Here is a 12,052-nt window from a genome sequence, read left to right on the forward strand (position 1 = left end):
CCCAAATACATTTTGGATTTCTAGTGGATTTTTGGTTAATCAGTGATGGAACACCATTTAGGTGGGCTAGATGTAATACATCAGTTTAATTCATTTATTGATAGTTTTATTACCAATAAATGCAATTGCAACACCTAATTTAGCTTTGGCTATTAAAGCAACAGCCAAATTCAGTTTAAGGTTCTTCATCAAACTCATTATAGTAAGGCCAGGCTGTCAAAGATCTACCCTAATGTAAACGAAATATGTGATTGTTGTCACACAGAAAAGGCAGACCTGACTCATACACACAGTGGTCTTTTAATAGGCTGAACAGCTTCTGGGCTATTGTATTTAAGTATTTAAGTGTTGAAATGGCAATTTTTGTAGTTCCAGGGGAGGATATGTTAATGGGAAATAAAATAAAAGATGTGTTTGCCTTTGAAAAGATGAAATACTCCATTAGAGGGTCAACCAAAAACTTACAAACAACATAGGAACTTTTAGTATTTTATTTCAAAAGGCTTAAAACCCTTCCCAAAAATTAAGTTGGAACTGTAATTTTATCCTTCATGATTAGCCCTCCACGGGGACCGATCATTGAGCTCTCAACACACTAGAGTGTCGTGATAAGAACTGAAGGTAAATTAGCCTATATACTTGAACATCCACAGATTTTATTTATTTCTATTTCTAAGTATGTATGTGTATGTATCGTTTTCTATGTGAAATGTTATTTCGTGTGTATTTACTCTATGTATATGTCTTTTTTTTGTATCTATGTGTGTGTTTATTTTACTTTACCCTGTATGGCTATTTTCTCATATATTATTTGTACAGGCAATATGTTTGTGAACAATGCTCTTTTTCTCGAATAAAAATATGCATTTAAAAAAAGCAACAGCCAACACATTTGTCACTCAAACCTGAGTGGGGATCAATTAAATGTGTAGCTTATAACCACTGCAAAGACAGGTGCATGTTTGCCCTAGATTTGGAAAACTACTGTAAGGTCGAGGGGGGGTCCAAAGTACTGTTGGTCCGAAATCCAAACTCCAAAGCTGTCTGCATGTGGTAACCTGTTTATGTAACGTGTGTTGTATGCCTAAATAATATACCTAAAAACTATAGAAATTAGTTTTACGGGCAGGTGGAAGTTATTTTCGAGAAGAAATTGGCTGATTTCCCCATAATGTCAAAGTGCTCCAGTTATTTTTGGGGGTGTTTGGGGGCTTGTTGTCTATACATGTTTACAACACCAAACAGGCGCCATGGGTCATTTCTGCGTGTTATGTTGTGTCCGCACAGTTCAGCTTTCTTATGATTGTAGTTTGTATTTGAACGGTCATATGTTCATAGAGGAACAGATTAAAATAGCCACAGCTGCCTAACCAGTTGTTGCAGGGCTGTTTGAAATAGCAGGTCGGGTGTAAGGCCGGTGGGCGGGGCTCTTTCGTATGATACTGAGTGAGTGACGTCAGCGAGGTGATAAGTACTAGTCCTGCACCCGGTCTGAGTTGACTGTGCGTGAAGTCAGAGGCGAGAGACTGAATCCACAAACCGTATCCTCTGGCTGTTTGTCCTAGACTAGTTTCAAAACAAGCTGTGACATGGAGGTCAGCGCTGAGGCCAAGAGGATCATGGTCGTGGCTTTGGGGAAACTGTACAGCTCCCGCACCCAGCGAGGGGGTCTCCGTCTCCACCGGAGCCTCCTCCTAACTCTGGTGATGAAATCCGCTCGGGACATCTACCACGCGGCCCAGGCGCCGGCAGAAAGTGTTACACCGGGATATGAGCAACACTCGACGGCTGAGGTGACCGCAGAGCCCTGTGGCGCTCATCTGGAGCTCGCCACCGGAAAGCCTCGGACTTTACCCCGAGAGGAGGTGGCAGGTCCCATCACAGAGGTGCGCCGCAACGTACACACGCGTACCGGCGCAGAAAACAAGGAGAATATGTGCCCGAGTGGCCCGGCTCAGCACTCGAGGAAGAGACGGGGCAAAGCGGCCGTGGAGCCGGACTTTCTGCCTTGCAAGAAAGCAAAACTTGAGCAGGGAAACTACCCTCAACAGCTCGTTGTAAGTTCTGTTTTGATGGACTACGTGAACTGCGGCAGCGAACTGGGAGCAACCCCAACCCCCATACCTCTACAGAGAGCCATTGCAGCGTGTTGAAACCCTACGCAGATAAAAGGCATTAACTTTTCGTCCCGGCCTGGGAGCCTGCACGCACCTTCAGTGGGCCTTAACCATGGCGGCTTCTACGAACACCCGGGCCAGCGAGTCCTAAAGGTCCCGAGCACGACTCTGAACAAGCCGGGGGATGTTCCAGGAATCACGAAAGCAACACAGTTGGTGCGCAGTGGTCCCGGTGACTTTTGGTCTAGTTGTTGGCCACAGCTCACTACAGGGGCTGACCAAAGGCGGAACTAAAGGAAGTGGTTCAGCTGGAAGAGGCCTCGAGCTGCTTTTATGAACATTTTAGGAAGCAGTCTGTCAGCAAATGTAACATTTTAAGGTTGTGTTGAGGTTTATGGAGACCACAGTGACAAATTTGTTGATGACTTCAAGTGTAAAACATTCAATGACTACAACTACCTCAGTATTTATTAAACATGTTTTGTACTTCATTTGATGTTGTGTGATGAGTGATGTTTTGTTTATAACATAAACCAAGCCATATCTGCAAGTGAGGTAGAAGCATTGTAGTAGTGAGGGCTGGGGGTGTAGTACCTTGTCATGGTAGAAAGTCAGTGTGAAAGTGGTACGTGGGTGTGTTTGAGTGTGGCAGGAAACTGGTTTGGGTGTGAAGAAGTTTGCTTCCTTCCCCCACACTGATTTGCAGAACAAAAAAGCAGGGACAATTCAGGAGATTGCGGTCCAAAGGGTGAGGGGGAGGCCGTAAAGCCATTGACTGACCATACAATCATATAAGAAGAATCAGGGTCGACTGGCTCTTCAAGAAGTGCTTCACTGTAGCCTGAGTACTGTAATGATAATAGTCATCGGTTTAGGTCCAGCAACCAGAGTGCAAAAGGTTAGGTAGAAAATTCAATTATTTATCACATTCAGTGGCACAGTCATTCTGCACAGAACCACCAGTCACTGAAGAGGGTTTTTACAAAACTCCCACCATTCAAATTCAGTCATTAGTAATTATAGCGAGGTTTTACAAATGTGGGTGTTTTATGAAATAACACTGAGCTTTTGTTTACTATTATATTAAAGCAAGTTGTAAGTTCAAGAAAGCAAATGTCCCTTCAGGCTGTGGAAGGAGTGCAACAGGGATTCACCAGTGCTGTGGGGGAGGGGGTTAACCCAGGAAAACAGAGGAAGGAATGTGGGGGGAAGTGTGCGTGTCCCATGGGGCCCCCAACTGTGCTGCTTATTCTTCCGGCTGAAACCAGAGCAGCCCGTCTGTGTACACAGGAATGGGAGGAGTGGCCGGAACTGTCGGGACATGCCTGTGAAAATACACACGTCATACACATTATATACAAACACAAGATCCTTCGTCTATTCCGATCACTTTCTGCACTCCTTTTCTCTTTCCCCTTGCATGCTGACACATGCATATTCTCTGCATGACTAAGTATAAAATACATTTTCTAGTGGGTATTTGGTATTTTTCAAACCTGCAACAATTCAAGCATCACAGAAGTGGAACAGAAAAGAATTGTAATGCATGTGAGCTGAACTCACTCAGAGCAACTGGTGTGATTTAGATCACTGTTCCTGCACTAATGAATATTCTTATTCGAACAATGGCTATGTATGTGAAAGGTGTCGCTCATACTGACCAACCCACAGAGAGTTCTCTGCAATCCCTGCAATCAGGTGTACAGAGCGTTTTAGCATCTTACAGCTTATTGTTTTGGTTTTACAGCCTTCGAATGTATTAAGTTTAGTCTCACCACTCTCATCGACCCTGTTTCCACCCACAACAGGCAGCTGCTTTCAGAGCTGTTTTCAGCCCAAAAGCTCTGAAAAACCCACCACACACCACCTGCCCTGCACCAAACGACAGACAGACAATGTTAGCTACTAGCTGGTAAACATAGCAGAGCACTTAGCTGCCAGATATTTCCATCAGGAGGTGGTGAAACAGAGCTAAAAGAGAGTGAATATTGGACTCACATTTTAAAATGTGATAACATGTCAATGTTGTGTTTACAGCTTGTTCTACTGGCTAAAACACAAATCAATGCAGCTTTAAAGTTTTTGAACTTTTCCACTGATTGACAGGTGGCTGTAATGCACCAAGAAACGCAGCAATGAGCCAGCAAAGACAGGGAAGAAGACTGCAAGCCAGTAAGCATGGATGTAAACACTGCACGTTTCATAATGCTCAAAAAAATGGCTTTGCAAATGTTTTATGGAAGGAAATGCCTTCAATGCGTTTTCTAGATCTCAAAGACTCATACATTGTGTTTTGGTGAGTAACACTGACTGTAAACCCAGCTTTTGTGTGTTTATAAGAAAACTCCACAGGGTATCTTTAAGCCAAAAAATGAGCCATACACACCCACAGCACACATCCTCACAGTTAAAAAGGCTAAAGCAATAATGTGGAGAAGAAATGAGGCAAAGTGGTGTGCATTCTCTCTGGATTTTATTCTTTAGGAAGAGTTCTGTTTGGAATTACAAAATGCACTGGTAGAAATAGCAGTGAGACAGGTTGAGAGTGCGACAGATAGGAGTGTGAGAGAGACAGAGTTAGAGAGAGAGAAAAAAGAGGGAGTGAGTGAGAGATCAAAGGTTCCACAGCCAGTTATAATGAGTACATCATCAGTTTTGGCTAGCTCCTGCACCCTGACCCCCACAAAAAGTAGAAGGGAGAATACACCGTCTTCTGAACTGTACTTTCTTTTCTTTGTATATATTATTATTTTTTTCATTAAAAACAGTTCTTTTTTTTTGTGGTGTCCTGAACATGGTTGTGTTGTGCCTCAACCTCATGTAACAGAAGAAAACAAATGAGACTGACTCTCACCAAAGTCTCTTTTGTGTTTTTATTCTTTTGACATTTTTTTTTTTAATTTTTAACCTTTTTTGTTCTCAAAAATAGAAGGGAAAAAAGGAAACGTTGCTTTTTAAAAACATCTATCTATTTATATATCTTTTTTTATTCCTCTGAATTCATTAATCTGCTTTTTCTTTTATGTCCTGAAGATGACTGTTAACCCACTGTGTGGCATGCACATAGCACATGCATTTCTGGAACTAGATATTTTTTCCTTTTTTTTTTTTAATCTTTTGTACTTAAAAAAAACTTTTTTTTTTCTTCTCAGTAGCGGCTTTACATTGCTTTTTGAAGACTTTGTGTGGTTAATCAGCGTGTTAGTGGATTTCACTGCAGCATAGACACAAAGATGGATGGTGAATGCTTGGGGCTTTGCATGTTTCATTCAGGGGGTTACTGACATCACACACACGCACACATCAACACACAGAGTCGAAGATTGTTACAATGATTTGACTAAAACATCTTAAAGATTTGAAAAGGATTTCTGGAGACAAAGAATAAAAAAACAAAGCAAGCACAAAAACAAAACACCAAAATTGATCAGAAACACACTCACCCATGCACACACGCAAAAACAGACTTACTTAGACAGACAGACACACACACACACACACACACACACACACACCACAACCAGGAGCTACGTACCTAGTGTGCTTTCTGATTTTAAGTGTATTGATGTGAAAAAATACTTGTCTGTGACATTCCACTGAGGTTGGAAAGACACTAATAGGCAGTTTTTTTTCTTTTCTATTTTTTTTCGGTGCATTCTCTGGTCAACGTGTGATAGGCCTCCAGGTAAAACCTATGTCAAATAAATAAACCAAAATAATAATAATAATGTTGGGGCTGACAGTGGTGTGCGTTAGTGACAAGTGTTAATTTGAGGCACACAGAGATGCACACAGAAAGAAATCAAAGATATATAGGAGTGATACACAGAACACAGATGTTTTCCAGGACCATGACCAGGCCCAGACATCTTTTCTCCAACCCATCTGAACTGTGCAACAGTCGGCTGTGTTTACACATGGTGAACACAGACAAGGTGGTCTACAAGTGAGAGAATGAGCTAAACTGTATTCTGGGTGTGCTGATACTGTACAACAACATTGAATCAGTAGTGAAGTAAAGGGAGAGGTACAAAAACTTGAGGGACACTGTTGGTCATACAGCGCCACCGGAAGGTCACAAGTGGTGGTGGATCTCTGCTTAAGCCTCTGCAGGAGAGTAGACTCGACTATGTAAATGCAGAAACCTGTAGGGAACTGCTGTGTTTGACCAGTTTCTTATCAATCAAATTCACCAACTGTCTAAATTCTATATCTCTATATCGTCTTTAGCTTTGACAAACAGTGACCTATTGACTGCTTTGGGTAATCTCTGACTCATGCTCGCCCTCCTGCAGACTCATTCTCCCACGATGCAACTGTGGGTTAGAGCGCCACCTCAGGGTTGGAAAAATGATTAGCTGAGCTCAACAAAACAAACATACAGAACAGAATATTAGACCAAACATGGAGAATCTCATTACCACAATCATCACGATCATTGTAAGTTATTATTATCTGTTTTCCATTATTACCATCAATAACAAAGAAAACAAAGATGAAGAGTTTCTCTCCTTTCTCCAACTTTCTATTGGTCTCTTTCTCTCTGGTGTCTCCGTTATATCCCCAAACCCTGGAAGACTTTGAGATGTTACTGATTTGTCGGACTTATTCACCAATATGGACACCACGTCTTTTGTCCACTTTACCCTGCTTCCCAGTATATCATTTTAGGATTATCACCTTAGTTACAAAAAGTTACTTCCACAAAAATATGTGCAATTCCAACTGTATCAGTGGCAGGCATCTGGCACAGAACATACAGACAAGCAAGCAAAAAGTAATCAATTTGTTCCTTCTAGATATAGATACAGTAACTATCCAATCTCCCTATCGCCTTCTCTTACTTGATTTTAGTGTAAATGAAGGTACAGAGAGAGGAATGTCATACAGAGGAGAGAGAGAAAGAGAAACAGAAAGGCATTTTTACTAAAAAGAGAGAAACAATAAAGACCACAACAGAAATGACAAGTAAAATCCCCCCCGCATACAGTAGATTCTCATTGTTGCTATTAGTATTATTTTTTGTATCATTCATGCAGGATTCCACAGGGTGTACAACTCCGCAAGTCTAAAAACGAAGCTGTGTGGGGTGCAACAGAAGATTCAAGCTTCAATGTTTTGAAGAAGTAGAAGAGAAGGAGGAAGAAGAAGCAGGAATAGAAGAAGAAATACTGCAGAAAACAGTTATTGGTTTGTTTTTTGTTTCTGAAACCCATCTCCACTTTTTTTGTTTTTCTTCTCTCATAGGTCATAGGTTGAGGTCGGTTAAATTGTTTGTTTCAGGGAGGAGGGTGTTCTCCAGGGACAGAGGTAAACATCCCCAATACACCCATCCTGTCCTCTGGATTTTGACCAAGGGACTTGTCAGCCCCCGTGCAACACTCCCCAACTCTCCCACCCACTTAGCCTTCTCACCTCATACAGGTGGAGGGCTCATTGTCAGTTTTGTTTTTATTTAAAAACACAGATGATAAAACTCATCAATATTCAACTGGTGGCTGGGAGGGTTGGATTTGATTATTTTTACAGCTAACTTAACTGAAGTTAGCTCTGAGAAGCAAAAAAAAAAAAACAGTGGTCGTTCTTTTGTCTCTGACTGTAAAGTGTCTTTTGTCGAGTCGCAACTCTTGACATCTTGTAAGTGGCTGTAGCTCGTTGCCAGAGGCATAATTTAAGACACACAAAGACTAGTGTTCATCACCCCTCCTGCTTGCATCCTTAAAAACTGCAGTTTGAGGTTGGGCTTATTTGGCATCAAGAGATGAATGCAACAACAATGCAAGCAGAGCATAGCCTCAGCATTCTTGTTCCATCCCTTCGTCCTGACACCTGTCCCTTCATCTAGCCCACCGTCCCTCAGACATGCCAAGCAGTGGAGGAGAGGAAAAAATTGAACAGACAAGAAAGAAAGAATTATGGTTTCCCTTGGCGATCAGTGAGCTTCCCATCCTTATCTTTCGGTCCAGCTATCAATTCTTTTTCGTCCTTGCGCCCCTCCCCCATCCCCAGAGGCTAGCACCAGTCGTCGTCCTCCGTCTCGCTGTAGGGTTCATGCAGGCCCTTACGAGGACCCCTAGGATGCCCAGCTGGAGGGGGGACCTTGTGAGGCCCAGTATGTGGGGGTCCATGGAGATGTGTGGAAGGTGATGAAGAGCGGTAGCCATTGGGTAGGCGGCGCTGGGCAGCAGGCTGCATCTGGCCCTGTACTGGCCCAGTCAGGGCGGTGGTGGGCGGGGGCACATGGTGGGCAGTCCTAGGTGAGGTGCGACTGGGCTGTGGGTGGGGCGTTGGATGAGGGTGGGGGTTGTTTGCAGGGTGTGGCTGGGGATTATGTGGCTGTGGTTGTGGTGGAGGCGGCAGGGGGTGGTTGGTCAGGGAGTGGGGGTGGGGGTTGCCACCCTGCATGGGGCTCTGCTCATAAGCAGGTGGTTCATGGTGGGGCTCATAGTCCTGGTAGTCCTGGTTGTAGAAGCAGCCATCCCCTTCCATGGAGCCACCTCCTCCACCAGTGTCTCCCCAGCGAGGTGGGGGATGATGACCCTGGCGGGATGTGCCATGGTGGGCCGGTGGGAGTCCAGCGGGGGGAGGGCCCTGGCCTTGGGGAGGCTCAGGAGAAAAGCGGCGGGGGGCTGGGACTGGGGGTCGGCCCTGTGGCCCCCCAGGTGGTGTGGGCATGGCCTTACGGACCACAGGGGAGTAGGTAACATGGGGCCGGGGTGTTGCGGGGGTCTGAGGCAACTGTCGACGGCCTCGACGTGGCGTACTGGTCCCCGAGGTAGAGGGGACAGGACTTCCGCTGACCGAACTACTGCCCTACACAAAAAGTGAAATAAAGCAAATAAAAAGAACGAACCACAAATTCAACGACGGAACATGTAGAATAAAGTAGAGGATGGGAAAGATAGAGTATAAAACAAATAGAAAGAGAAAGAAAGAATGCAAGACAGAGAGGCAGAGAGAAAGCAAGAGAGTCCAGATAGAAAAGCAAGAACAAGAACCACAGCAACAATAAGAATAAAAGCACCAGTCATAATGTACGTGGAGTGGAGGAGAGAAAGGCAGAAATGAAAGGCATCAAAAAGTAACAGAGCAGAGGATGTGGACAGCAGCGTACATAGAGAAGCAACATGTCACGCAGAGGAAAGAAAGCAAAAGATGACAGGAGAAAAAAAGGGTAAAGGGTTGATTTCCAGAGCAACAAATGCGGTACAGGGTAAATATGGAGACTAAACATACATAAATGTGTTTAGTTTTTAATCATTGTGAGTGAGCTGTGTGACATGTGTGTGCAACATGTTGAGTTCTAATACGTTTTATAACACAGAGACAAAAGTTCAAATGGGAGAAAACAATCCTTCCCCAATTAGTCTTCCTTTGCAAGACTTTTCAGCAAAGGTAGAACATAGCTACTTTGCTTCCTAAAATGTTGTAGGTTATGTGTTGGGAAAAGGATGCCATAAAAGGAAAAGGGAGGGAGAGCAGTGACAGTCTAAAACATTTAGGCAGGACAGGTAGGGACAGCAGGAACTCAGGAACTCAAATATACATTTCTATGCATATTTGTTTGGTTGTTGGAACATTCATTTTATAACAGTGACTTCATTTAACAACCTTGTATTTGCATGATTGTACCCACAATACTGAATATGTTTGTGTGCATGTAGTCAAACATATATGTACAGTCTATACGAATGTACATAGAGGGCCCATACTATCTTTGCCATTTTAAACGCAACTTTGTGTTGTTGGCCTCTAATTTGAGGGGAGCAGTGAATAGTAGAGTAATCCTATAATAACTTGTGATGTTTCCTTGTCACTCTATTTATTATCATAGCAAATAGTAACTTTCTGGTCAACAATGAGTTTATAGTACTTTTCACTGTCCTATCCAGATAACTTGTCAGAGATCTGTTTGCCAGTGGGATGTCACAGGTGGTAATGAGCTCATCAGAGGAACTTTCATAACAGAACCACCATCAGAAACTCAGCACAGCATTAAAGTACAGTGTTATTGCCAGAAAAGACCGCCATGGCATTATTAGATGATTGCACCAGTTAACCACCATCAAACTAGAGGCCCTTGTGTTATATTTTATATAACATATACAAATTTTAACACTGAAAATGTGCTCACACCAACACAATTTGTGCAGCTCCAAACTCGACACCTCATGCACACAAGTACCCAGAAGCCCACCTGTCTGTGTGTCATGCACTCGCGACCCTCGCTGGGTGATCGCGACCAGCGCCGGTCCCTTTCTCTCTCCCTCTCCAGGTCGTGCTCTCTGTCGCGGGAGTGCCTGTGTCCGTACTCGCCCCCTCGCTCTGCTACATAGCGCTCCTTGTCCACAGAGCCGTGGTGGTGGTGGTGATGGTGGTGGTGCTTACGGTCTTTGGACCGGCCGCGATCTCTGTCACGATCCTTGTCTTTGGACGTGAGGTCACCGGACTGGGTGGTCGTGCTCAGGTCTGTGCCCAGGCCTGATGGTGGAGTGTATTGCAGTTATTACTTGGGTTAAGTGTGGTGAAAACACTAAAGATTGCATTAGTTAATAACATGACATCACACTTTAACAACGCTTAAAAGTAATGGGCACACAAAACTAAATGACCTTTTATGTATTTTTGTTCAGTATTTCAAATGTGCTTAATTAATTGCAGTGTTCAATGCATCTTCATTTTGAAGTTCCTGCTTTGTAGCTTCTACGCTGTGCAACTGTGTGAATACAGCATCCGTCAAACCATCATGTCATTGCTTTCTTTACATGTGGTGTGCGTATGTGGTCTTTCCCACCTGTGTCAGCCTCCGTGTAGCGACAGAGGGACCTCTCAGACGCCCGATGACTTCGGTCTTTTCGCCGGTGTCCATGTCTGGAAGTTCTCCCCTCCTCAGGTATCACACGCTCCATGTTGTAGTCGTCTGCCACTCCTTTGTCTCTATGGCCACGCCCAGACCTGCTGTGGCCCAGCGACGAGGCCGAGCGCTTCATGGGACTGCTGTCATTGATGGTCTAAGCAAGAAAGAGAGAGACCACCAAGGCAGGGAGAAAGAGGGAGAGATGCAGTGGATTCTTTTGATTGTCGATTTGGTGTTTTCTGTGAGCTATGGGGTAAGAGACACTGTGTGTGTGTGTGTGTGTGTGTGTGTGTGTACATGTATGCATGTGTGTGAATGCTGTGAACTCTTGAATTCTTGAAAGCCCACCCACCTTTCTCACACATCCCATCCCAAATCATACAATCCCACATTAATAATAATGTCCCAATCATGCTACTTCAAAAATATAGACACTGTATACAGTTTATAGGGCAGGGGTCGGCAAAAAGCAGCCTGTGGGGCCAATTATTTGGCCCCTACAAAAAACATTTCCATAAATCCACTGTAGATAGATGGGACAACATACAAAGCCTATACAAGTAGAAATCAAATTATCTTAATTATCAAACTTAATATTCAAAATCATCCCTCATTCTGCATCAGGCGACTGAACAGGTTTTAATGTGAACAGCTGAAAGTTACCAGCTAAATAACAGATGGCTAATAAAAACACTTAAACTACATCTTACCTCTTTATTTCAAACACGCGTTTCATTTGACAGCATTATTTAACCAAAACACATTTATGGCAAGATTCTATATTTTAGCAGCAACAGTTTTGATGCTAAGGAGACACAGCCGACTGGTATTGGCAACCAATGGTAAAATAAACATGTTTCTTTCACCATTTCCTATCCACATTTGATTATCCACCTTAGCTTAGGTCTAAGCTTGGCTACTGCTAGCCCGAGAGTGGACACCAACTAAACACTGTTGTGAATCTCTTTCCAGATGAATAAAAAAAGTATTTTAATTACCACCATAGCCACGGGTTTCCACTGCTCCAATGCTAGTCCCCCAATGGACAGTGTTAAGAAAAACTTTTACAGGCTGAAAC

General features: G+C 43.5%; 2 protein-coding genes across 2 annotated transcripts in view; one reads left to right on the forward strand and one right to left on the reverse strand.

Moving 5' to 3' along the window:
• Positions 1-1,495: 1,495 nt before the first annotated feature.
• ier2a (immediate early response 2a) lies at positions 1,496-2,608 on the forward strand. Its single transcript, XM_070923744.1, has one exon. It carries the CDS (start codon positions 1,590-1,592, stop codon positions 2,151-2,153), a length of 564 nt encoding a protein of 187 aa, XP_070779845.1. The 5' UTR covers positions 1,496-1,589; the 3' UTR covers positions 2,154-2,608.
• A 5,308-nt stretch (positions 2,609-7,916) lies between these two features.
• Positions 7,917-12,052, reverse strand: part of cacna1aa (calcium channel, voltage-dependent, P/Q type, alpha 1A subunit, a) — a 77,171-nt gene continuing 73,035 nt past the window's right edge. Inside the window, exons 50-52 of the mRNA XM_070923983.1 lie at positions 10,912-11,128; positions 10,315-10,598; positions 7,917-8,930 (exon numbers count right to left, since the gene is read on the reverse strand). Coding sequence (XP_070780084.1) covers positions 8,130-8,930; positions 10,315-10,598; positions 10,912-11,128 — 1,302 coding nt within the window. The 3' untranslated portion in view covers positions 7,917-8,129. The remainder of the gene's footprint in view (positions 8,931-10,314; positions 10,599-10,911; positions 11,129-12,052) is intronic.

Source organism: Enoplosus armatus, chromosome 17 (genome assembly GCF_043641665.1).
Source record: "Enoplosus armatus isolate fEnoArm2 chromosome 17, fEnoArm2.hap1, whole genome shotgun sequence".
Taxonomy (NCBI): Eukaryota; Metazoa; Chordata; class Actinopteri; order Centrarchiformes; family Enoplosidae; genus Enoplosus; species Enoplosus armatus.

What these genes read in the sequence shown, in the direction of transcription:
- ier2a (XM_070923744.1), top strand. Translation starts at nt 1,590, where the DNA reads ATGGAGGTCAGCGCTGAGGCCAAGAGGATCATGGTCGTGGCTTTGGGG.